We start from the raw sequence: 26,255 nt of genomic DNA on the forward strand, positions 1-26,255 counted from the left end.
CTTCCAGCATAAAGACACCTTAGCTAACGAGAGGGAGCTGGCGGGTGGGCTCGCTTTTTCTTCCCCCTCCTCCTTTTCTTTCTTTTAGGAGAAAAAAATAAAAGAAAACCAGCGGCATGTCCGGCTGCTGGGCGCCTCGGGGCATATGCTCGCTTTGCACCGCCGGGCACAGCCCCCGGGCTACTCAGGGTCCCGGGCAGGGGCTGTAAAAGTCCCTCCCCATCGCATTGCTTGGCTGAACACAGCAGGATGTCGCGGCTGGGGAGGAGACAGGGCGAGAGCTTGGGGGAGGTCGAAAGATGAGGCGCAGGGGGAGCCCGGCTGGGCCCAGGACACAACACTGGGGGGCTTCCCTGTGTCCTTCCCCAGGCTGGGCAACGGGAAGTTTCCCGATAGGGCAGCACACAGGAGCGATCCAAGAGCCGGCCGGCGTGTGAGGACCGACGGCTACGGGACAGCGTGGGTGGACGCAAAGGTGGGGGTGAATGGGACATGGCGGGCACAGCTCGTGGGCTCCCCAGCGCAGGGCGATCTCACCCCCGGAAGCTCACCGTGAGGTGAGGAGGCTCCGCGTTCACAGAAAACGCGGAGTCACCGAAGGGGTGGAGCGGACGGCTCTCATACCCGGGAGCCGCCCGCACGGCGGAGTGGGTGGCCCTTTGTGCCCAGCGGGGCAGGGATGAAGGCAGGGGGGAACCTGCGATAAGACCCGAAGCGACAGCACAGAGCAGCACACCACCAACAACTCTGAGCACCGCCGCGTGGGGCTCGCATCCTTAATAGGGGCTGTGACGTCACGGGGCGGAGCCAGCACGGAGGGGGCGGTGCGGCGGGGGCGCGGCGCGCATGCGCCGTTTCGGCGGCCGCGCCGCTGCAGCAGCGGAGCCGTGTCCAAACGGCGGAGTGCAGAGAGAGCCATGGCTAGAGATGGCGAGGGACGCGGCCAGACACCCGCCGCGGCTGCAGAGCCCGGCCTGAGGGAGCGGGGGCCCTAGGACCGACACGACGGGGGAAAAAAAAAAACAAACAAAAGCCCCAACAAATAAATAAATTACAAAAAAAGGGGAAAAAAGGGGAAAAAAAAGCAAGCAAAGCCACCAGCCCGGCAGGAGCAGCAGCACCGCCACCAGCTCGCCCGCCGCCGACCCGCGGGAGGAACCGGCCCGCGGCCGCCGCGAAGAGCTCCGGGACGCCCCACCGCCCACCAGATAGATGTGCGGTCCAGCCGCCCGCACGGCCGACGATGAACGCGCAGCTGGCGATGGAGAACATCGGCGATCTGCATGGGGTGAGCCATGAGCCGGTGCCCGCCGCCGCTGACCTGATGAGCGGCAGCCCTCATCACCGGAGCGCAGTGGCCCACCGCGGCAGCCACCTGCCAGCCCACCCGCGCTCCATGGGCATGGCGTCCATCCTCGACGGCGGCGACTACCACCACCACCACCGGCCGCCCGACCACGCGCTGACGGGCCCCCTGCACCCCACCATGACCATGGCCTGCGAGACACCCCCCGGCATGAGCATGAGCAGCACCTACACCACATTAACCCCTCTGCAGCCTCTACCTCCCATCTCGACAGTCTCGGACAAGTTCCCTCACCACCACCATCACCATCACCATCATCACCACCCCCACCAGCGGATACCGGGCAACGTGAGCGGCAGCTTCACGCTCATGCGGGACGAGAGGGGTCTGGCGTCTATGAACAATCTCTACACCCCTTACCACAAGGATGTTACCGGCATGGGGCAAAGCCTCTCTCCGTTATCTGGATCGGGCCTGGGGAGCATCCACAACTCCCAGCAAGGGCTGCCCCACTACGCTCACCCCAGTGCGACCATGCCCGCCGAAAAAATGCTCACCCCAAACGGATTTGAAGCCCACCATCCTGCCATGTTAGCCAGGCATGGCGATCAACACCTCACCCCCACATCCGCTGGCATGGTGCCTATCAACGGGATCCCACACCACCCCCATGCCCACTTGAATGCCCAGAACCACGGGCAGATTCTGGGCTCGGCCAGGGAGCAAAACCCTTCTGTAACTGGTTCGCAGGTCAACAGTGGAAGTAATTCAGGGCAAATGGAAGAAATCAATACCAAAGAAGTAGCTCAGAGGATCACCACCGAGCTCAAGCGATACAGCATCCCCCAGGCTATCTTCGCCCAGAGGGTGCTGTGCCGCTCTCAAGGGACTCTCTCAGACCTGCTGAGGAACCCTAAGCCCTGGAGCAAGCTCAAATCCGGCCGGGAGACCTTCCGCAGGATGTGGAAGTGGCTCCAGGAGCCGGAGTTTCAGAGGATGTCTGCTCTGCGGCTGGCAGGTGAGCCCGCTGTGGGGCGGTCGGGGCACGGCAGTGGTGGAACTGGGGCCCCGGGCCTGTCCAGGCCACCCCGGTCCCGATGCCTGCCCCTGAAGAGCAGCCCTGTCCGCCCTCCGCTGCTCCGCTTCTCTCCTCTCCCCGCTCCCTCTCCCAGTTCCGCGCACCGGCACTGTCCAGTTCCTCCGCGACAGGCTCCCGGCTGCCAAACAAAGCCGAGCCGGGGTTCGGGCTGAGGACTGCGGCGCCCCGTCTTTCCCCGTTATCCCGGGTGGGGCGCACCCGACACCCTCGCCTGTCGCCAGCGGGACGGCGTCCAGCGCGCCCGGTAACGGGGAGCTGCCGACACTCGCACCGGCCAGTGGCAGGGCTTGCCCGGAGCGGGCAGGGCGAGGCGGAAATGCTTTAATCGGCGTCTGTCTGAGCGATCGGGGTTTACCGGGCGATACTGGTTTCTGACACAGGGCTCCGCGTGCCGGTACTGCCCGGTATAGCCCATGAACGGGGTGCGGAGGAGCCCCGGTAACGCATCACCGAGAGGAGTCAGTGCGTTTGCTTTGTGCTGGCCGCGGCAGTCCCCGGGGCAGTAGGTTCCGATGGTAGCACCCGGCGGGCCTCGAAGCCGGACCTAGCTCCGCGCCCCTTCGAGATAGACTGGGTGTGCTGGGGCAGGGCTTTCCCACAAAGGCTACGAGTCCGGCCTGTGAGTGGTGGCTGGGAAACGCTAAAATCATTAGATTTTGAGTTAATTTGGTTTTAATTATCGTTAGGCCGCGGAGTTTGAATTTTGCGTGGGTGCCTCTGCATGTCGCAGCTCCGGTATGGTCTGCTTGGAGGTCTCAGTCCCGTTCGATACCTTTTCTCTTCTACCATCTCCCCCCAAACTCGCCACCATGCGCTCCCAGAGCTGAGGCCGGGTTTAATATGCCGTGAGTGAGGGTTTGTTAATTAAGTGATAGGTCTCCATTAATTTGTCCCTGGAGAACGCGAGACAGTCAATCTGAGTTGGAGACGGGGTCACTGATCCATTTCACAGATAAAAAATAAGAGAAGGGCCAAATCTTTCTCCTTTGAAATGCACTAACAGTCCTGCGCTTTTGACTATCCCAACGCTGGGTATTGGGAACCGCTTCCCGACCCTGTAGGAACCCGGCTGAGCCGCTATCTTGCTCCTTGCCTGGTTCCAGCCGGCCTCCTCGTTTCTGAAGCCTAAAGCCGTGCTAGGAAGGGCCCGTAGCAATTTCTTCCTCCCCTGCCGTAGCTGGCCCTGCGGAGCACGCCGGTGGGAGGACGTTGCTCTCTTTGGCTTCTACTCCTGCAGAGTCAGTTTCAAAGGTCTGAGCTCTTACAAAATGCCCTTTCCGCCTTCCCTTTCTCAACAACCAGTCCATCAGGAGAAAACCCTCGTCTTGCTGGTGCTACCCCGGACAGGAGGATGGAGTTTGTGTTCCCAATATCCCCTTAACGATTGCTAAGACGAACTTTCTTCTATTTGGAGTGTATTTTTACGACAAATCGGTCGACCTGAATCTCCGCTCATTTGCATAGATCGATATTGGAAACAACCCCTCACTCCGGAGTCTGTTGGCATCCCTTCCCTGGCGCTGCCGGCCGGGAAGCTCTGCCAGCCAGCCCCGGCTGCAGGCCCAGCCGGGAGGGAGGCAGCAGCTTCCCCCTGGCATGGCCGAATTCTGCCGGGAGACAGCCCCGCTCTATACAGCTGCCGGGTCTGGAGAGACGCATTGTTGGCTTCTGCCCGCAAACGGCCCAAACCTCCATCCACCCCCGCGCTGCCCTCGCATAAACGGATCCCGGTAATCCCGTTAGACAGACAAAGCCTCATTATTCCACCTTCCATTTCCGATGACACCCAAGAGCTGGCACCTTACAGTAACGGCCTCCCTGTGCCGAAACTGGGCTCGCCGCCCAGGGAGGCACGGGAGGGGGTGGGGGAATGTCGGGCAGGGCCGCCTGCACCCGAGTGTCCCCACGTCACATGCAAACGGTCTGGCAGTGCCAGGCCCCGCCGGGCCTCCTCAGGGCTCTTCCGGCGCTCCTCGTGGCTTCGCCCGGTGCAGCCCCGCCAGGGCGCGGGCAGCTCTGCAGCACGTGGTCATTTGCATAGCGCTGCGTTCCAGCCAATGGGGGCAGCCTGCTAAGCGCCCCGCCCGTCCCGTTCTGCGCGCCCTTCCGCGCCTCTCCGTGCAGCCCTCCCCACACTGCGGGTGATCTGCCGTAAATGCATCGAGGATCGATTTTATTTTGCGCGGGTTTCAAATGTGTGATGATCTTACTAAGTGGTAAAAATCTGCCCCGATTGATATTGACGTGTGAACATCAATTCAAAATATCATGAATTACTCCAGCCAACACAAATTAAATTTCACGTCTAAATTATAACTCACTCCCGGGCATTTGGAGAATTACCAGGTAGATAAATACCAGAGTCCTCGCCACTTCAATTTCTTTTCTTTCTGATATTCTTCGGGCAGTGCCCGGGAGGCAGTGAGGGAGGTGGAGCCTGCTTATTTTAGGCCTCATGGTCTTGCCCAGCATTTTATCCTGAGTATTTGCCCCTTCCACCCATCCCTGGGGGATTCCTACCTCCAAGATTACAGAAGCTCCGACAAATAGAGGAAAAATTGGTAGCTACATAGAAGCAGGATTGAGGTCTTGACACTTCCTGGGCTGTCTCTTGAAATGTAAGCAGAACTACTAATTGCAAAGCTGACCTCTTCCAGCCTCCATCTTATTCATCCCAATCTTCCTTCTCCTCTCTGTTCTCTTTTCCTTTGTCTGTCTCCCCCCCTCTCCCCCTCTACTACTGAATATTTATCTATTTGGCCGTTTCTCCGTTAGATAGTCTTGCCTCCCCCAGCCTCCACTGACATTTAGAAGGGCAGTGAAGGGACACCGAAAAAATAAATACAATTAAAAGAAAACGTACAGCCTTTCTGCAGCTTGGTGAGATTTGAGGGTGAATTTATTTCAGGCTATTTTCGTCTGCAGAGGGGGCGAGAATAGGAGGGGATCAAGAAGTCAAAAATCGTCCCATCTTGTTCGGGAAAAAAATTCATCAGCTTCGAGCTGTTTGTTATTATGAACACATCTGCCTGGAGGCGGCTTGCGGCCCCGCACAGCCGGCTCCCGCATGGCCTACAGCGGGGGCGAGAGGAAAGCGCCGGGGGATAAACATTCCGAGAGCGGGCAAGGCGGGTATAAGGCACCTCCAGAGGCCCCTTTGGATCTACTGCAGGAGGGTGTTTGCTTTGCCGAGGTGCACCTTCGGAGCGAGCTCGTCCCGAAGGGGCCCCTTGGCGGCGGCTTCCCCATCCGAGCCGGTCGCGGGGCTTCGGGAGCCGGTCGAGGGGAGAGGGGACCGTGGCGAGCTGCGCTTGCACACGGGACTCATGCTAGGGGGTGCGGCTTGTGCCTCCAGAGTTGTTCCGTATTTGCCTGCGACCTGACTCCTGTTCTTCACAGCTGCATCTCTGTTTATCATCTCGTTTTCTTTCTCCCTCCCAATGTGAGTCCAGGCTAAGCTGAAGCCCTGGGAAGCCGGCGAGAAATTCTCGCCAAATTAGTTGTAAAGAAATCGATACAGTAATTAGAGTGTTTTCCACATTAAATATGAAATCTAATGAATGCCATTTGCACCTTTCGCTCCTCCGACCGCCTCGGTGAGCTGGGGGAAGGTCGATGCATCCTGGCCCCAGCAGCGCCTCAGCCCCGATTGCCTCATTAGGGCCTGTTTAATATTTACCCAGCGGGGACTTTGCATAAAAGTATTTGCATCAAGGAGGCGGAGGGCATCGACCGGGGGCTTCTCGCCGACGCCCGAGCACGGCGAGGGCTTGGGGGAAAGTCCCTGCCCCTCCCCGCTCCGCGGGCCGGCCGAACGCCGCGCTGACATCCGCGAGCCTAGCTCCGCGCACCGCGGGCGGTGACAGCGGCCACTCCGCGGCTGCCAACCGGTGCTGGGACCGAGGCATGGTGCTTCGGCCTGGTGGGACCGGAGGGAAGGAACGCAGGCCCCAGCCAACCTCCGGCGCAGCTCTCAATGCGCAGCCGGGAGGGCACTGTGAGCCGTGGTTGTTTGCCGGCCGTGTCCTTGCGGCGGGATTGATTTGCAGCCGCTCGCACACAGCCGCGTTTGCCCTTCGTTAATGTTTGCCCAGCGTGAGGAGGAGGAGCGGGGCCGGGCGACGGCGAGTCCGCGTTCCTTCGCACCGGGCCAGGTCCCTCCCGGGCCAGTCTTCACGGAACCTCCGCCCTCGTAGCAAGGCTCAGCCCTTGCTTGTTCCTTTGTTTGTTCCTTTGTTTGTTTGTTTGTTTTAATTACCCGCCGCGTGGCCGAGAGGCACCGGGTGGAGCCGTGCCCCGCTCCCACCGTCCCTGCCGTTCAGATGCAACAACCTCTACGCGGGGCCGCTCCTGACCGCGGCCACCGCCATAGCCGCCTCATGGGATACCGTACGGCCGGCCCGTGAGTGAGTTGGCGGTCCGGCCCGCTGTCTCTAACCCGCCCTTGACCGGCCAGGGCCACCCGGCCACCCCCACGTCTCAGCTTGGTTCCCAGGGGCTCTGCGCCATCTACTGACCGCCGGCGGGCGGGTGCCAGACCCTCCGATCCGGGCACGCCGGCTGTATCGGGCAGCGACGGCGGTTCCGGTGAGCGTTGCGGGACAGGTGGCATCCTGGCAAGGTGCCCTGCGCGGGCTGCCGCCGTCCGCTGATACCCCCTGTCCTCGGCGCGGGGGCGAGACTGGAGGAGCAGCACGACGCGGCTTCAGGACCGCGGACAGCTACTGCCAGCACGGCCCTGCTCACGGCACGACCCCGCCGGGATCGACCCGGCCCTGGCGACCCCGCGCCCGAGCAAGTCCGGCGGCGGGTCGGGACGAAGCCGGCCCTCTTGTTTTGGAGACGAGGCCACGCGGAGGTGGGCCACGGGGATTTGCGGAGACGCCTAACGAGTGTTGGCTCCGGTGGGGAACAACGGCTCATTGATTTTACATCACGGCAGCCTGCAATTAGAGTTGCGCTGGTACGGTGTGAGCCGGGCTGTCACCCTCTGTACCTCACCGCGGCCGGGCTGCGGCATCGGAGGTGTCTCGGCTCTCGGCCGGGCAGCGCGCCCCGGGAGGACTGCGTCTGGGGAGGAGATCTTTGGTACGGGTGCGTGGCCGGAGGAGAAGCGAGCTCCTCACAGCACCGTGACCGTGCACTGTCTCCCCCACGGTTCCCCCCGGTCGGGATGGCCCAGGAGGAGAGGAGAGAGGGATTCATGGTGCCAGGGCTGTGCCCGCTAAAGGTGGGGAGCCCGGGCATTGCCGGGGCTGCAGCTGAGTGCTGACCTTCACATAGCCAGCTCCCTTCACACAGCCGGAAAGGAGTGCCATGGTTAGATCTAAACAAAAGTATCGAGATTCACAGGCCAGTGTCGATCTTTGCATGTACCGGCTCTAAACCAAAGCTTATGCTTTGTGTCAGGCAGCCTTTTCCTGTTCTGTGTGTGGCAGAAGGACTCCCGTAACCTCCACCCAAGGGAAAAGTTCGTTTCGAGGGAGAACTAAGGTGACTCAAGCGTGGGAGCTTTCGCTGAAGTGCTGGTGACTTTAACCTGAAAACTAGAGGCATGGAGGGGAGTTTTTACTGACGACCGAACCCGGGACCTACCACGGCATTATGTCGAGTACTTCCATGATCAAATCGATAAATGATGATTCGCATTTCAAACGTCAATCTATCTGGATAAATCACATACTGACAGAGAAGCAACTGATGCTTACTGACTTTATTCGGAAATGCAGTTTACTTGAGCCGTTTTGCTTAAGAGGAAGTCAGTTTTATGATGCTGAAAGAGTAATTTATAGGAACAATTTATTAGCTCAACAGCAGTTTTGATTTATTTCCCCCCTCCCCTCCCATTTTAGGGAGATAGGAAGTCTCAGTGGTAGCGTTTTATGTACAGCCCAAACGGCAATTAAAACGCGATGGATTAGTGTTCGGTGCACAAAGCAGCACCGCCGGCTGCTGCGGACTGCGGAACGTTGGCGCTGTTGCATGTGTGCACTTTGTGATGGAACATTATAAATGCTAGTACTGCGAACAGACAGAAGTATGAAGTGTCACGGCAGCTTCCTCAGCGACTTCGGGGCAGAAGCTGCTGCAGCGAACCTGCCCTGAGGCTATGGATATGCTGGCACAGCAATCCTGCCACATACCTGTGGCTAAGAAGAGGCGGTGCAATTAGTGCAGGCTTATTAGTGCGGGCAGGTCTACAGTTTTTCCCTCGAAAGGGCAGTTGCCATACTGCCGCCTCCCAAAACGGGCTTCTCTTGTTTCTCGTTCATCTGAGACATACGTCCCTATTTGGAATTTCGTGCCAGAAGCGGCTGAGGGCTCAAAAATTGGAGCAGAGGGCGCGGGAACAGACAGGGAGGTCCTTAGGAAAGCAGCCCGAGACGGTTTTTAACTAAGTCTGACCATCCTTAATGTCCCAGTGAAGGTTTTGCAATGGATTGCGTCACTTCCACAACTCAGAAACTTCATTTTCGGAGGATGTAGCAGAGTCACGGGCTGTGGCAGCAGCAAGAGACGGGATGACCCGCCCTAACGCCAGGCCCGTTATACGAGCGCCTCGCAATCCCACGTGGGAGGATATGTTCCACCGCGCTGCTCAATGCAGGCGGCAGCGGGCTGATGGGACCGGTGCGGTTCTGCAGCCGCTTGTGTCCGGGAAACCCGCGCGGGGGTGACCGGGGCGGGGCTGTCGGTGCTGCAGCTGCTCCCGAGAGCGTGGGGCGTGGCAGCGCGGGGCGGAGCGGGGCGGTGCGCAGCAGGATGAGGAGCGGCGCAGAGAAGAGCGGATAGGTACGGGCGGCGCTGCCCGTCTGTGGGGTGTGGAACAGGCGGAGAAGCGCGAGGCGAAGCGGACGGCGTGGAGAGGGAGGGTGCGGAGCGGCGGGGTGCGTGCGGCGCTCCCCGTTGGACGGTGCGGAGTGGTGTGAATGCAGAGCGGCGCAGAACAATGAGATACGGAGAGGAACGATGCGGTACAGAGCAGAGCGGGGCGGGCGGCTCTCCCTGTTTGGGTGGCATGAGGCAGCGTGGGCGCGGAGCAGTGCGGTATGGAGCGGCGTGAAGCCGTGCGGAGCAGTGCGAAGCGCTTTACCCCCGTGCTGAGCAGCGGTATGGTGCGGAGCGCTTTGCCCCAGCGCAGGACCGCGGAACGGGAGCTGCGAGGGGTGGGCGCCACCCAGGGGCCGGGAGCTGCCTGCGCCTCTACGGCGGGAAGTAGGGTGGGGGGGAGGGAGGAAAGAGCTAACGCGATTAAAATATTGATGTCTCAAAAATCGTTCATTAAGGCAATTTAATCTTTGCTATTAAATGCCCTTTCAATTCATTTGAGGTAATTAAGATTCAGTTAAAGTGATTAAATTCTAATTACTTATGCTAGACAAAGAAATATTTGTCATGGTAATATGGTTAACTAAAGACCTACCTAAAGAAATTTAACGTGTACTTTAAATGATATCACAGGAAAATCAGGTGCTTTCCCCTGATTGATCCACTTAGCAACATACTCTGTAATGGTGATGTCAGCTCACTCAGGTGGTTACAGATCCATCAACACCGTGCATTTGCGTAAACCCCAGAATCCGGAATTCTTGAGTCAGCACTCCTTAGCCAGATCCACTTTATTATTCCAGAGGTAGCAAATTAGGGTCACTCGTTTTAATACAGTACACAAGAGTGAGATGCTTACCATTCACTCTCATCTGGGATCTATTTATTGTCAGGCTAATGTCATTCTGTGAGTTTCTGGTATACGAACACATTTTAAACTCTTTTCTTGTTATAAAATCATAGAATTGCCTGGTTGGAAAAGACCTTAAGATCATCAAGCCCAATAATATCCAAACGTCTTGCTGTACACAACTGTTAGACCATGTCCCTTAATGCCTTATGAAACAAGAAAAGAGGAATATTGCCTGGGCCTGATGGCAGAGAAATGGATCAAGTGACCTTCCCAAGGGATGGGCACACCCATACTCTAAGTGTAAATACAAGTCTCTAGAGAGACAAGAACAGAACACTGAGTGATGCTGGGAGTAATAAAAAAATTATTGTGGGTTCAGATATTTCAGGGTAGCCCATACTTTCTTCATCTGAAAGAGGAAAGTTTTGGGGAGCAAAACTGTGTCACCCATGTGGGCTTTCATCCCTCACATGTGAATGGCCTTATCCTATGATGCGCTGAAACTTTGGGGAATGCTTCTTTGCAGCATCAATGTTGTCTGCTACCCACTACAATGGGAGCGTAAGGCTAAGAGCTGCCCTGACGCACAGGGGTCTGACTCATACAGCACTTTTCTGGAGGTATTTCATCTGCCAGGCACCTTTAAAGACCTCAGGGCAGAATGGAGCAGTGCAGGGGTTCACCAAGTATTGAAGTGAATGGAAAACAGCAGCTGCAGATGTTCATCCATGCCAAACTGATTTGCTTGCTTTTAGTTCATGTGGTGAAGTCTGCCCACGGGTAGTATGTATCTTATAGTTCCCTTATCTTGGTCTCATATTCCCCTAAATATAAAGTTTTGGATAATTAGGAAAGATTAGGAAAATCTGTCATCTGTGTGTCTCTCTTCATGTTCCAGAGGTGTTGTTCACATGATAAGGATGGATCTTATCTCACTTTGTTATATATTATCATCATCACCATAAATTTGCCATAAACTTTTGGCTACTTGTTTCCACTGAGCCACTGTAGCCCATGTGATTAGGACTACCTCTGATGGCCAAAGTTCTCAAGCAGTTTGAACCTCCTATGGAAATCCAGCTCCATTTTCCAATTTAGGGTAGATTCTCCTTCAGAATATCCTCCAGTACATTCTCTAATTTGTACCAGTGAAGTGTTTTCATTCTCTTAAAATGTTATTGGATATTTTGTGATGTTTCCAAACTAGAAGCAGGTGCATCAGAAAGAGATTCCCAGGGTCTTATTGAGTGCAGTTCAAACTCTGGCTGAGGGAGTTCTCAGCCGTTAAAGACTGAACACAGCAGAGATCAGAAAATACACATAAGACAGGTTCTGTAAACAAGGAAATTTAGATTACTAGAATACTAGGCTTTGCAAGAGGAGAGGGAGAACATAATTGTCACAAAACTTCTGAGAACTGCCTCAAGTCAGTCTAAAATATACCTCTTTGCCTCTGCCATGTCACAGACAGAAACATAGGGCTTTTGTCAGGACTTCTTTGAGCTGGACAGCATCATTTTGGGGGGGTTTTCCCACTCTTAGGAAACAGCAGCAAAGTTGTTGGCTTGTAAACTCCCCATTGCTTTCTGGGAATTCCACACTGGAGTCTTCAAGAGAAGAATAAAGCAGTTAGTTGTTTTTGGGTTTGCTTTCTTTTTTTTCCTCTTCTCTGTCTATAGCAAATACAATGCTCATGATAAGTAAGGATGAGGATTGTCATAGTGACCCCAGACCTCAGTGTTGAGTTTAACTTGTGATGTGGGGCAACAAGAAGGTGCCTCCTCAGGCAAGACAGAGCTGAGCCCACAAGTCACGAGAGATCCCCAGTTCTCTTTGTTCCCCAAAATGAACATTTCAGCAACAAAATCCGTTCCTACAGACTTCTGTCTGTAGCATGAGGCTCAACCTTCCAGCCATGGTGCTAATTGGTGTCAAATAATTTGTCAAGTGTGATGGAAATTAGTGTGGTGTGAATCTGCTCATGGGGAGCTGAACCAAGACTGCTGCCTCATCTAGTATAGGGCACTCAATGGGCATCAAGTAATAATGGCTTGTGGTCAGTAGTAACCTGAGCCAGAGCTGGAAACATGACCTGTCACCTCAGGGTGAAAGGCTCCTATCCCATTGCTGGTAGCCAGCACAAGGTCTGCTTTCCATGTCAGCCAGTCTCTGAATTTAGCATGGCTGAAGATGTTGTTACGTGTCTCCTTGTTTTGAACCTGACCTGTTTATAAACAGAGGAAAAAAGGGCTCACTGTAAGTGGAGTTCCACTGTGTGCCTTGACTTCCTCCTCCATGGGGTGAGAAGACTCACGTCAAGGCACTGGTGTGACTGTATGCTTCCCAGAAGAGCTGTAATGCCATGCTGTGGCAGTGCACTTGGGCAGGCTTGCTCTGGTCTTGCTATCTTGTGTCCCTTCTCCCCCTCTAAACACTTTATATGGTCAAAAACCCAGTTGTGGATCTTGTGTGTGTCTGTCCTGGAGCTATGGGAACTGCTGTGGGCAGCTGGTGAGCAGTGTGACCTTTTGGAGAGCCTGGCCCCTGCTACAGCCTGTTAGTGTGCATGTAAGGGCATGGCTCTCTCAATGCTAAATTAGGGTCTGAAACCCCCTAAATCCATCTTCTTCAGCATCTGCCACTTTTCTGTCCTATGTTGCAGAATGTGCAGTCAGTGATGACAATGTATTGGGCCACCAGCTGAGCAATGACAGTGACAGTGGTCCTCTGCCTTTACAACTAGCCATGGGCTTGGGGTGGGGTTTGCCAGATAGGGTTTTCCCTTGTTGCTCCCACTGCTCTGTTTCAAATTTTCCTAAAAATCAGTCAGCAGAACTTGCGGTGGAGTTTTATTGTGTGCTCCAAACAAACTAGCAGAAAACAAATTTATTAAGAGTTTTTGCTGGTTTCATTTTTTGGTGCTGGTTTTTGGAAAGGAAAATTCATGTTTGACAGATAGGGTTAGGCACATGTGTATTCACCAAGTGCTCCTGAAAATTGATTTATGGTAATCATGGTTTCTTTCTTTAGATTTTAAAAAGAAATCCACCCTCTAGGGATGAAAGACTAAATCAAGCATCAGGGTTAACACCTGAGTTTATTGTAATCTTGTCTTTCAAACCGACAGAAGAGTGTGGTTCACATCACAGGTGGGCAAAACACCCTCTTCACTATCTCAATGTAGAGATGCAATTAGTGTGTTTCCTTAGGGGACACAATCCTGCTGGCATTCCCAGCAGAGCAGGACTGATCCTGCTGTGCTGTACAGAGCCAGGGCCAGTGGGGCACAGCAGAAGAGCAGCAACAGATGGTGGAGCTGCAGCAGTGAGGCCTCGGTTCCATGCCATGCACAGGCAACAGGGCCTCAGTGAGACATGCAGACCTTATACAGTTTGGCAAGTGAACTCAGCCAAATCCCTTGGGCATCTTAGAAGGAACAAATGGAAACAAAAATAGATTGATGGACTGTATCAGGAGAATTGCACGTGTCAAAAATATCTGTTCAGTGCAGAGGAAGATGGAAGTGACTAGAAGAGGCCAGAGTTCAGCTGTGGATTTATAATGCTCCTTCTGGTGCTGATAATCTTGTATTGTCATATTCGCGCACGTGTTTCTCTTTCTTTAGCCTCTGTTTTGCTCTTTTCTTGACTAGATTTTCTTAAGGCTTTTTCAAAAGGCATCACCTGGAGCATCACTCAGATGGGGCAGCCCTGAGACAAAAGAGCCCAGCTGCCCGCAGCAGGGAGTGAGGGCTGCATGCGAGGACAGTGTGTGTGCATCTGGGGAGCACATCACCCCACAGAGCACCTGAATTCAGCTTCTGTGCTTTGGGAGAGGGTCCTCTCACAGTGCTTATGGGTAGGAGCAGGAAGGACATCAATGCAAATTACTTTTACTGCCTTCTGCTGTGTAAAATAAAATTGAGATTGAAAGTGTGTGATAAACAGTTTGGAAGAGAGGCTCTGGTGTTTTCCCCACAAAAAGCATTTTATTTGGTGTTTCTGGAGACTCTGACTTCAGAGATTATCCTTATCAACATTAGAGAAGGACCTGCCCAAGCAGGCATAGTGCTTTTTCTGAGCATGACCTGGGCTGAGCACAGGCTGCTGATCCCCAGTTTGTCAGCCCTGGTAGTGTGAGCTGGTTGGCCTCTCTGCCTGCTCTGGACAGACTCTCATGCTAGCACAGATTTTATCCCATGATGTACATTTGTTCTCTGGCAAGGTGGAAGCTACAATTTATTATTAAAATTGATTGGCTCCAGTGCAGGGAAAATGATCGTAAGGAAACCCTATTACGGTTTTTCATTATCACCATTATTTATTTTTAAGTGCTATTAATATTCCTGAGTCTAGACAAGGCAGAAGATGAGAGCTGGTATCTACCCTTGGTGCTCACAACTCCAGGCCTGGCAGGACTGTCTGCAAGGGATTTTTGAATAATTAAGCATATAGGGAAATTTTCACCTTTGTTCTACCTCTGGCAAATGCTAACGGAAGAGGAGCTGAAAAGGAAACAACTTTTGCACTGCCTGAAAACAATCCAGATTTGGAAGGTATTTCCAGTCTCCCCCAGGTGGAAAAAGGTTCTGGAAGCAACGGTGGGCAGAGACAGACCCAGTGTGCTGCTCAGCAGCTGCCAGGGGTACAGGAGGACCCAGAGTCCAAACTGGGCTGCTCTGCCAGGAGCACTGCCTGCCTTGGTCTCAGCAGTTGGGGCTGTGCTGTGGCCAGCAAGGACTGAATCTGTTGTGTGGGGTCTTTGTGTCTCAAATAAGGTCCCAAATTACAACTGACTCGATATCTCAGTCTCTGAACTAACACATCATTAGTCCTTAATTCAAAGTAGAACTCTGGCTTGAATGTGAGGACAAGAACTGTCTTATTACACAGGCTAAACTGGAGCTTATCTTCACCTGCTCCCAGTAGGTGTGAATCAAGCCTTAGGAAACCAACAGTTTTGCATGATAGTTTGTTAAAATAGAAGGTCCACACTGCTCTGGAGGAGGAAGGGATGGCTCACAGCTTCTCCAGGAACCACCATGGGAATCTCAACACTCACTTTCTGATGGGCTCAACTGAAATAAAGTTTTATTTGCAAAAGACTAAAATTGGGTTATTTTTATCATAGATTGGATGAGATATATTTTATTCTGCCCAGCAATGAGCACTCTTTTCTTACCTCTGTGATGTTACCAGCAGTAATTATGAGGTCTCTTGCACAACTGAAGTTGAGGAGCAAGGTATGTTGTAACTTTTGGGACATCTTCTAAGGAAATAATTATTCAGAAACATTACATTTCAGGAGATGAGCACAGGCTCAGGAAGGCACATTAAGCAAGTTAGTTTCATAATAGATAGTTAGATTTTGTTGTCGTTGTTATTGTTATTCTCTTTGATTTCAGAGAACTACTATTAATTTTTTACAAACTTTACTAGTTTGTGATTGAAACCCTAGAGATTTTTTTTATTGATTGAAATAGCTTTGTTTCTCTACTGTGACTGTGATTTGTGATATGATTCCTGTGGAAGCATCATATGGTGTTGACTCAGATCACTCTTCTATTTGTGCAGTTAGGGTCTTGTGACAAATGATGATCTGGACAGTGTCTAGGTGAATGCTGGAACTTGTGTAGTCAACATAGCAGGTTTATACTTAGAACCATTTGAAAAAGGAAGGTGTAAAGCTGTGTGAGCAGAAATGAAGCACATTGACAGAATGAAGACATGACAAACATTACCTGAGTTTGGTTCATCTCCTTTTCTGCATGAGCCCACAAGCAGGGTCAGAGTCAGAGCTGAAGGCTGAGGTTTTTACAGAGCTGAGTTTCTGCAGCTGCTTTCACAGGATTATCAAATGGTTAGAAGTGTATAGAGGGTTGAAATGCTGTTGATACATTCTTTACTCCTCATTTCTAGCATTTGTCAGTCAATAAAACACTATTCTTGCAAAAGTATTTTTAACTCTTGAGTTATCAATGTTAACTTTCAGTGGGGATGTAGAATTATTTCAGTAGGCATTGATCCCCACAGTGAATTCAGCAGATTGATTTCTGTGGGGGCTCACTTGCGTGTGCAAACCTCTTCTTCTGCCTAGAAGTTCCACAGTGTTTTAGAGGTCAGGATGTAACTTCAAACTACTCTTCAAAGGTTTTCAGATAAAAATAACTGTAGAAGATAGGAGTTTTGCATCCTTGTCCTTTTGATTGATGTGTCATTGCTTATGAAAGAATGTGTAGCTGAAATATATTATGTTAGGTAGCTCTTCAAAAGCTTCTCTTCAGAAGGGCTTGAAACCCTAGTGTCTCAGTCCCTGCTTGCCTGGGTCAGCAGAAGGCGCCTTTGCATCTCCTGAACCTTGCTCTCTGATCTGTGCAGTTGCTATCTGCCCAAGTACAAAAGGTGGATGACTATTTTTATACCTTCCTCAAGCAGTTAAACTCTCATTCCAAGGCTCTCAGTAGCAATAAAAGATGTAGGAAACACCTTTGTAAAGTAATTTGCTGTTTTCATTTTGGTAACCATGGAATAAGTGAAGACAGGAAAAAAACTCTTCGTATAATCAGCACTGATCACCACAGAAATCAGGACTAGACAAGCACAGAGACAAAGACCCATATTACCCTCAGAAATGCATCTCTAAATCAGCATTAAAACACATTGTCGGAGAAAAAAAGGGAAACAGACAACTTCAGACTCTTGAAAGTGAGACAGAGCAATCTGGCCTCCCAAAGAAACTTTTACCCTAACAAGATGAGCTGATAGACAGTCAAAGGCTGGTAGGAGGTATCTGGGATTTGCCCTCCCATCCTGTCAGATCCTGCCTGGAAAGTGATCTGCAAGGCAGATTTCAGATTGCACCTGCCCTTTAATAATGTAGAGCAAAATAATGTTCTGAAAGGGAAAGAAGGGATGATAAATGAAATAAGGCAAAGTTCTACAACAAAGATTTACTATACCATTCTTCTTCATGTCAAAAGTTGGTTTATTTTGTTCAGAATACATAATCAGCTGTCCTGTAGTGTCACCCTGGTTTCTCCAAGTTCTTTATCCCTCAGCCAGTAAAAAATTACAGAACTGGACTGACAATACCTGATAAAGGTAATAAAAAGTGGGTAAGGTTGATTTTAAGGGTCAGTGAATTTCCAGGCTGCCCCACATGGATCTTACACAGATTCTCAGCACTAATGAGTGTTAACAAAATGTAAGCTCTCAATAATAGCATTTGCTGAGTTTTAACAGACAATAACAAAAGTATTTTCTAACTCCCATTTCTTATGTGTTTTATAGCTTAATAGTAAGTTAGAAAATTAAATGCTATACATCTTCTCCACATTTGGAAGCTATCATGTATGGTTATCTTTTCCCTAGCATATCCTATACTGCATGCCCATGCATTCCTCTGCCAGCTCTTTCTAACTATCCTCCCCTTTCTTGCAGCGTGCAAGAGGAAAGAACAAGAGCATGGGAAGGATAGAGGGAATACACCCAAAAAGCCTCGGTTGGTCTTCACAGATGTCCAGCGTCGAACTCTACATGCAATATTCAAGGAAAATAAGCGTCCGTCCAAAGAATTGCAAATCACCATTTCCCAGCAGCTCGGGTTGGAGCTGAGCACCGTCAGCAACTTTTTCATGAATGCACGGAGGAGGAGTCTGGATAAGTGGCAAGACGAGGGCAGCTCCAATTCAGGCAACTCATCTTCTTCATCAAGCACTTGTACCAAAGCATGAAGGAATAACCACGAACTAAACCTCGGTGGAAAAGCTTTAAAAAAAAAAAAAAAATTAAGACAGACCAGGACCTCAACATAGCAGGTTTATACTTAGAACTATTTGAAAAAAAAGGAAAAAAAAAAAAAAAAAAAAAAGAAGTTATTTATAAGTCCAAAGAAACCAAAGACTTATTTCACCTGCATTATGACTTTGTTCTAAGACACACACTTTAGTAGGGCGACGACTTGCAAAAAATAGAGGGAGAAGAAAGCAAAATGGAGGGAATGAAACAGAATGCAAAGAGAAGAGAAACAGACCACTGGTCAAACACCTTCACCCATGATCATCTTCACTGTACTTGGCTGTCTAGTGGTTTGGAGCATAGTGATTTCTCATCATTGAACAGACGTCTCTTCAGATATGGCTCTTCATTTCCACAGCAATTGCCGTGAAGGTGTATAGTGTATCTGTACTGCGTACACGCCAGTGGTTAGGGACTTAGTCAGGGCTGGTCTTCAGAGAGTGTTATGCCATGGCATGACCGACAAAGCGTGGAGTCGTCTGAATTCATTTGAACGGTAGTGTGATTTTTGCTGTTTCATGGTTTGAACTTAACCGGTGCAACGCCTGGAAACAAGTTCAAAATAGGCAAAGAAATTTTGAATGGTACCTAAACCAGTGCATTCTCTTTGTTTGTTAAGGAATGTTCAGATTTAAAAAAGGAAAACTATTCCATCCATTAAAAAAAAAAAATCAACTAGCTACCAAAGAACACATTTAATAATTATATTGCAGGTATTTTATTGCAATGATTTTAATATTCCAAAGCTATTTTTACACAAAATACTATGTAGAGTTATAGGTATAAACTAATCTAACTGTATAACACATAAAACTTGTAATCAAGACTGTTATTTGCAATTAGTAGAACCACATTATTGTTTCTTTCCATGATTGGCAAGAAAGAATGTCATCTGAGGAGATCACAGCCTGTCAGCACACAGGTACTGGGATGCTGCTTCCGTTGAAGTCAGTGAGCCCTTTTGTCACTGGCTTCAACGGGAGCCATGTGTGGGATCGCGCCGTAGCGATCCTCTGTGCGTCCCCTCCTTACAGTCTCCCAGGCTGATGCTGCTGGGAGCCGTTGAACCGCACTCTGTGCTAACCGTGTGCTGTGTGTAAATGCAGCTCAGCTCTGCCATCTAGCCTGCAAACAGGGGACCTGAGGCGTTTTGTATGCAAAAATGGAGCTGCGAGATGTAAAACCACAGGGCTCAGCATCTGATCAATACTCATTGACATTGGTGAGCTTTCTTTTACCTATTGACTTGACTAAGCAAAGGAATAGCAATAGCTTTGAAGGCTCGTGGTCTTTTCCTATTGAAAGCAGTGGTACAACATCAGTTAACATCGGTGGGAAGAGCTCCAGAGGAGCTCTGGTAGTGCTTCTGGAAGGCCAAATTGTGTTGCCTCTGAAGTCAACAGTGAAATTCCCATGACACCATTACAGCCTGATGTTTTGTGGCATCGTATCTGTGTGTAGCAGGCTCGGCTTTTGTCCCATGCTTTCTTTCTTGCTGATCTATTAATCAGGATAATGCATGAAATAGCTTAAAGTTTGTAACTGAAAAGCTTTAAATGCTCTGTTGCTAACAGACCCATAGAAGAGAAATCATCCCATTCCTACTCTGATAAAATTAAATGGAAAAGTGTGCAACATCTGCATATTAAATTTTAGCATAAGGGAAAAATAGGCTTTAAAACCAATACGTGTGCCTGTTAGATTTCTAACTGGTGTTTCAAATTGCTGTAGTAATTCTGCTAAGTATATTAAATTCCAGAGTAACCAAATATGCAGGTATAGGTCCAACGCAAGGATTAAAACCAAATAGTCTTTCTTACACCCTTAAAAAAAAAAAAAAAAAAAAGGTAAAAAAGAGAAAAGAAAATTCAAGGTAAACTAGAATCCAGCCACCATCAACAATAGCCAATACTGGGTTCTGGGATAAAGCCCACTGAAAATATTAGCCACACCAAAGTTAAGTGATTGTGTAGCACCAGTTATTTCCCAAGAGAACAGGGTCTAGTCAAGGTTCAGGGTATACAGTTAATTTCCAGTAAATGTTTAGACTACAGCTGAAATATCTCTTTATTAAAATAAAGTGAAATAAACCCAAGATTTTTGGCATTGAATATTTCTCCATATTTGCATATGTTAAACCCTTTTTGAGACTGACAAAGCAGTTGTCTGTGAAGACATAATCCAATCTGTGAGTTTTTGAGTCTCTAGCTTACCTTAAATTTTAGCAGGCTTTCTTTTAAATTGTTCCATCTTCACAGAGACATAATTGACATGGAAACATTAATAAGCTCACATATAAAGTATCTTATGAATGCAGTTTCATTAGGGTAAGGTTAATAAAGGACAGTGATAACTAACGTTTTCGGTTTTTTCCAGCAAAACACTGCTTTCTAATGTACCTGTAGTTTAGAAAATAAAGCCTTATTTATTTAAAACTTGAGAATTTAAGAATGCAGGGAAATTCGAAGTACATTGCCACATTTTTTTAGTATTTCCATTGTATTGTCTTTAGAGACTACTTGCTGAAACCAAAGAGAACTTTCATACCAGCATTAAATTGCACCCAATATGCAATGTCAGGATCTCTGATAGACACACATGCAAGCCCCTGAATAGGTCTGTGTATATATACATGCACACACGTCTTTATGGGGTGTGTGTTTGTACATGCGCACACATATATCCACACACACTAAAACTGATGCACAAGTTAAGGATTTTGAGTGTTTTGGGTTTGTTTGGGTTTGTTTTAGTTTGGTTTGAACATGTCTGTTTAAGTATATATAAATCTGTTGGGTTTTTATAAGCCATTAGGAACAAAACCACTCTTCCCATGAGCAATATGCACCTCATACTTTTGAACAAGCAAAGAACACAGTTTTCTTTAATTCCTTTCAAAACATGAAACAAATAACTATGGAACTGCTCATTCTACCTGTAAAGCTGTTTTACCTCTGAGCAGACTGCCCAGCCACACCAACTGAAGCATGGACAGGTGACGTGGTGCTCCCTGGCTCAGATCCTTGCCATTCCTCACCTCAGCACAGCATCCTCAAGGGAAGCTTCTTCCTGTTGCTGCACTCAATACCACACAGAACAGCCTGTCTCTGTCCTATTAGTGTTAGTCTTTTGGTACACTTCGTTCCTGACAAAATGGAAATTAATTTCAAATTCCACAAAAGGACCTAAAAGTATGCCAGGAAGGGTTAGAAGAGGGAGCAGAACCTGAAACATTTTGGGAGCATCAGTGAAAGGTGACTCCATGGGCAAGAGGGCATTAGGAACACTCATCTGGCTTATAGGCTGCATCCAAACCCTGCTGCAGTGACCCATGAGGGGAGGCTGGCCAAGAGGTAAACTGTTCACATCCATCCCCATTGTAAATGGCATTATTAGCTTTACAGGGAAAAAAAAAAAAAAAAAAAAGAAAAAAAAAAGGAAAAGGAAAATAAAAAAAAAAAAAGGAAAAAATTCAGACTGACCCATAGCACTAGGTTAGCCCCCACATTGTTGTCCAGGGGCCTCAGCCTCCTCTCCTTACTCAGGTAAAGCAAATACAAGAGCAAGCCATCCAGCAACGGGGCTTTCGCTTGAGAATTTGCTCCTGCTCCAGCCGAAGCCAGAAGCGAATTGCCAAGCAGCTGGAGTGGCTGGGGATGACCCAATGCCCCGGCACTGGGGACCAGCCCCAGGGCTGCCTGTGGGCACCGCTCTTCTCCTGAGAGGGATTTCAGGATCAGGCCGCAGAGGCGGCGGGTGCTGCCGCTGCCCCGGGGGCTCGGAATCACCACTGAGCTTATACCAAAGAGTCTTAGGACACCTCTCCTCACTTGCGTTGTAAACAAGACATTTTTACCCTGAAAAACAGTCCTTCTTTCTACTACTCTTCCTCCTATCCTCTTCCTCTTCCTCCTCCTTTGTACATAAGGATGAAAACTATGCATTTAGCAAACAAAGAGAAAGCACTTACCCTTTTCTATCTTGCTGTGTTTGGGTGCATTCAAAGGCCCAGGGGCTAATTTTGAGACTTTGCTTAGCCTCCTGGTTTATTATTGTGGTGTGGTTAGCTTTACAATACATTTGGTAACTATTTGCTAAAGACAAAGAAGCAAAAGGTAAGGAATAGCTACTTCCACGTGTTTAAAAAAAAAAAAAGTGTGTAAAAATCTACTATTTATAGTGTGAACCAAAGACGCTACCTCACTCGATTTCCATTGGTGATTTTAATCACATTGATGATACCAAAGAATACCAAAGATTTTTCATGCACGGCCTCAGTCTGGAAAGGGAACTCATCCTCCTCCTTACCCCCACCCCTCAGCGCCCCCTTTCTCACCTTCACTCAGTGTGTAACCTTGTCTTCATTCTTAATGGTAATGCTAATAACCTTACAAATACTTCTCTTGCTACAACTGCTACTACTACGATGGTAAAGATAACAATAATAATAAAGCTCTAGGCAAACATGTTGCAAACTTTGTAAACTCATAGGACGAGTGCCTTGCTTGAACCAAAGTGTTAAACCGCTGTTGACCTCTTTATCTCTCACCTTATACTCTTTGAATACCTCAGCCTGTTAGAAAGGCCACTAATGAAAAAGGAATAATTCTTCACCGTGGTGCTTTTTGCCGTGCAACCATGCAATGAAACTTTCTTTGATACCAAAGGAAAATGTTTTTTTCCACTTTCTTGCTGACAAACCAAAGGTTCCCTCTTCTTTCCCCCAGAGCAGCTTGAGTCCCTCAGCCCAGACAGGCCGTGCATCGCTTTTACCAATTCCTCCAAATACCTCATAGTAATAAATCTTTAGGGTTATGTTGTATAGAGAGTCTATGTGATAAGGCAGAACTTACTAGTTTGATAATTGTTAAGGTTACTTAAAAAAAGCTTTATAATTATTATTTATTTTGTAGGGGTTGTTTTGTTTGTATATTCCTTTTATATTGTTTGGTTAGGGTTTCTTTTCTTCTTTTTTCCTTTTTTTTTTTTTTTTATTTTGGCAGAACTTCTCTGTTATACTCAAGGAAGATCTTACTCCTGAGAGTGTTTCAAAGTGGTTAAAGATCACAATGAATGCAAGAAAGGGAAATGTGGCTTTGATTTCTTTTGTTTCAAATAGGATACTTTGTGTTTGCTAGTCGATGTTCTTTTCACAGGGTAAAAAAAATATTCTCTGCTGTGATAAATGGTTCCTATTTTCTCTCTATAATGTGCTGTGATTTTTAATTTAATTACATTTTGTATACGCTTATTTAATCACTGCTTTAATTTATGACTATGTAGTTTAAAAAAAATTAATTGTATATAGTAGATTCAAAAATGGCCAAAGCTTTATGTTACAATCTTTTCATTCTTGATGCTGAGATGAACTGAAGGAGAGTGCTTCTCTTGACTGCAGGGTGTATCTTCAGCCTTGTCTTGGCATGCACTTCCACCCGTGTTACAAACACTGCCAGGTTATCCCCCGGGCCTCCCTTCCCCCCAACTTGTACATGCCAAAATGAGTGTTTCAAGGTAGTACTTTTGTCACTTAGGAAGCAGAAAGGCATTATTAGTGTGTTTTTCCTTTAATTTATTTGTCTTTTTCTAGAGAGGTTGCTTTGTGGGTGAGACCCACACATCCAAAGAATTTAAAAGTTGTTTAATGTTTAAAAGCACTGGCATTTGTGAGAGACTTTGCTGAGTTTTTGTTTTCCTTCGCCATTCGCACGGGTAGCGCAAGTAGCGGGCGTAAGCCTTGGGAGAAAAGCTGACTTGAATTTGAGAACCTTGCTCATGGAAAGGCCTTTGCCAGGAGGTTCTCCTCCCCAGGACGTGCCAGGGATGATGGAGGGGCAGCAGGCAGTGGGACAGTTTGGGCCAGCCTGGCTTGGAGAGGGCTAGAGGCAATGGTGACTTGTGGGCCATCTCTGTGTCACCTGCTCTCCAGCCAGGGCCCGCAGTGGGGATGGGTCACAGACTGCAGGGTGCAGCCAAGTCCTTCAGGAGCTGTGGCCACATCCAGGCCCAGAACTGTGGTGCCCCAGCAGCAAGCAAGTGGGCAGGGATCTCCACAGCATCCCTCCAAGGGGACTGGGCACTGCACCTGCCCCTGGCCTCCCTCACAGCTCCAGGGACGAAAAAGTAGTTTTGGGTTGTAAAGCTAAAAAACCTAAGAGTAATGACAATTCTGCAAAGCTGATGATGGCATCATGGCACAGAAAATAGGATGCCACTCACCTGTATTTTATTTTGCATAAAGACTAGATTCTGTTTCAAGTAAATGTTGTGTACTGACATGGTTTGTGATGGCTGTAAATATTTCCTTTCCCTGCACAGTAGCTGAGCTCCAAGTGTACCTTGGTTTCCTTTGGGGGGATAGCAGAAGGGTGGAGGGAGGGAAGGACAGACAAGGGCAAGGTTTGAGCTTTTGGTCAGAAGTTACACTTTCTAGGTACATTTTTATACTTCAAGTATTGAAATGGAGCAATAAAGATGCTCTGAAATGCAGGATCATTAAATGGTCTGTTGGTAAGCATTGGCTAAGTGTCTGCTTTTAGTATATAAACTAATGCCATGCAATGAGTTACACTTCACATGGAGGGGGGAGACAAGGTGTTAGTCTATGAATCCACACAAGCCATTGGGCACTGGACAGAGCTGTGCTTAGGGAGACATGAGACATGGTTTCTTTTCCTGTTCCAATAGTTTGATTTTTCACAGTCTCTTCTGCATTTATTGCATCCTCAGTGTGGAACCACCTTAGTTTTGCAGTCTGAACCAAATGACAGTATTAAATAAAAATAGATGTTCAAGCATTCTCTCTTACTTGCTTTGGTAGTTGTCTTCATAGCCCCCTGCCTGCAGTCCTGTTCCAGCTGAGACAGAGACCAGGACCCCCTAAGCCCCTGGGACCCCCGGGACCCCCAGTCCCCATGGCCCCATGCTGCCCCCCAGCTTCAGCCACCGCCACACAGCAAGGGCACAGAGACAATCACCAGTCCCGGGTCCGTAGAGGTAGGAAATCTTCCAAGAGCAAGAGGGAGTTCTTCCAGAGCAATGAAACAAAACAAAACAAAACAAAACAAAGGGAAAAAAAAAAGGAAGAAAAAAAAAGGAAACAAAGTGAAGATTTTGATAAAAGACAACTTTGCTGTCATTTTTAGTTTGCCCATTAGGAAGCAGTAGTAGTTTATGCATTGCATCTGCATTTCAGACTAAGTGATTATTGTACCTAATTACAGTTGATTGCTGGTATTTCCTCAATCTCTCTCTTAGTCAAGCGCTTCTTCTTCTGTATTTTTGTGTGTAGCGACAAGTGTAATGCACTAGGCATTATTCTGGTTTGGTTATGAGTATCTCCTGTACTGCGTTACGGTTTCCTTAAGTTACTTTTTTTAAGCTTTGCTACTGTTCTCACTTTATGCCGTGCAATATCATCTGCTGTGTTTGCTAAGCAAAAAAAAAACAAAAAAACCCCAAAAAAATAAAAAAAGAGGAAAAAAAAAAAAGAAAAAAGGGAAAAAAATAAAAAGAAAAAAAAGGCAAAAAGAAAAAAAGCAAGTGATGATGTCATCATGCTTTTCAGTGTTACAATGTTTCAGCGTTACAATGTTTCAGCGTTTATGTAGTCACAAAAATGTAGTAAATAAAAGGTTGGATTTTCCAGCACTTTAAATTTAGATATTTCTTGCTTTCTTTTGTTTCTCCATGTGCAGTCACAAGGCACCAGGCTGAGCCCAGGGGAACAGGGCAGCGTTTGGCTGTCACGGGAGGGACATCCATGGGGTGGGGACACGAAATGGCACCTCGGTCTTCAGCATCCTGGGTTCCCTGTCTCAGCTCCCACCATGGGGCCCAGCAGGGTGGGCTCAGAAGAGGCAAGTGCTGAGCGTCTGAAAGGCCAGCACGGCTCTTTTACCAGATGCATTTCTCTAATTGAGGGGAAAAAACATTAAGAAAATAAGTGAGGCAAATAATCTTGGTTTCCTTTCTATCGTCTAAGGGTATGGATGTCACCAAACTAATTCATAGAGGTGTTTCCTTTTGTGTGATGGAGTCCACCTCAGGCCCACAGGATCAATATTTAATTGTTTAAAGGGATATTGTATTCCTTTCCTGTCACTGTTGTTAATGCCTTCACGCTCTGTAATCCCATGGGGTCTTTTCCCGGGGATCTGATCAGAGAGATTACCCATCACTCAGGAGTGGTGGGAGGAGAGTCTCTGGCTGTAAAAGATTCAGCAATGCATTGAACCTTTTTCTCTCTATCTCCTAATGAAGTGATGAAGCGTGTGCTGCAAAATTTAACAGGGTTTTGTTGCAAATTGGGTTGCGCTGCTGAGAGGAGGATTAAACCTTCATCTTTGTCCCATAAATCACAGCATCAGCTGC

General features: G+C 48.6%; 1 protein-coding gene across 1 annotated transcript; it reads left to right on the forward strand.

Annotated features, from left to right (window-relative positions):
- The first annotated feature begins 1,243 nt into the window (after positions 1-1,243).
- ONECUT1 (one cut homeobox 1) lies at positions 1,244-17,818 on the forward strand. The gene is made up of 2 exons (XM_054388143.1): positions 1,244-2,324; positions 17,526-17,818. Exons 1-2 carry the CDS (start codon positions 1,244-1,246, stop codon positions 17,816-17,818), a joined length of 1,374 nt encoding a protein of 457 aa, XP_054244118.1.
- The last annotated feature ends 8,437 nt before the right edge of the window (positions 17,819-26,255 follow it).

Source organism: Indicator indicator, chromosome 16 (assembly GCF_027791375.1).
Source record: "Indicator indicator isolate 239-I01 chromosome 16, UM_Iind_1.1, whole genome shotgun sequence".
NCBI classification, from domain to species: Eukaryota; Metazoa; Chordata; class Aves; order Piciformes; family Indicatoridae; genus Indicator; species Indicator indicator.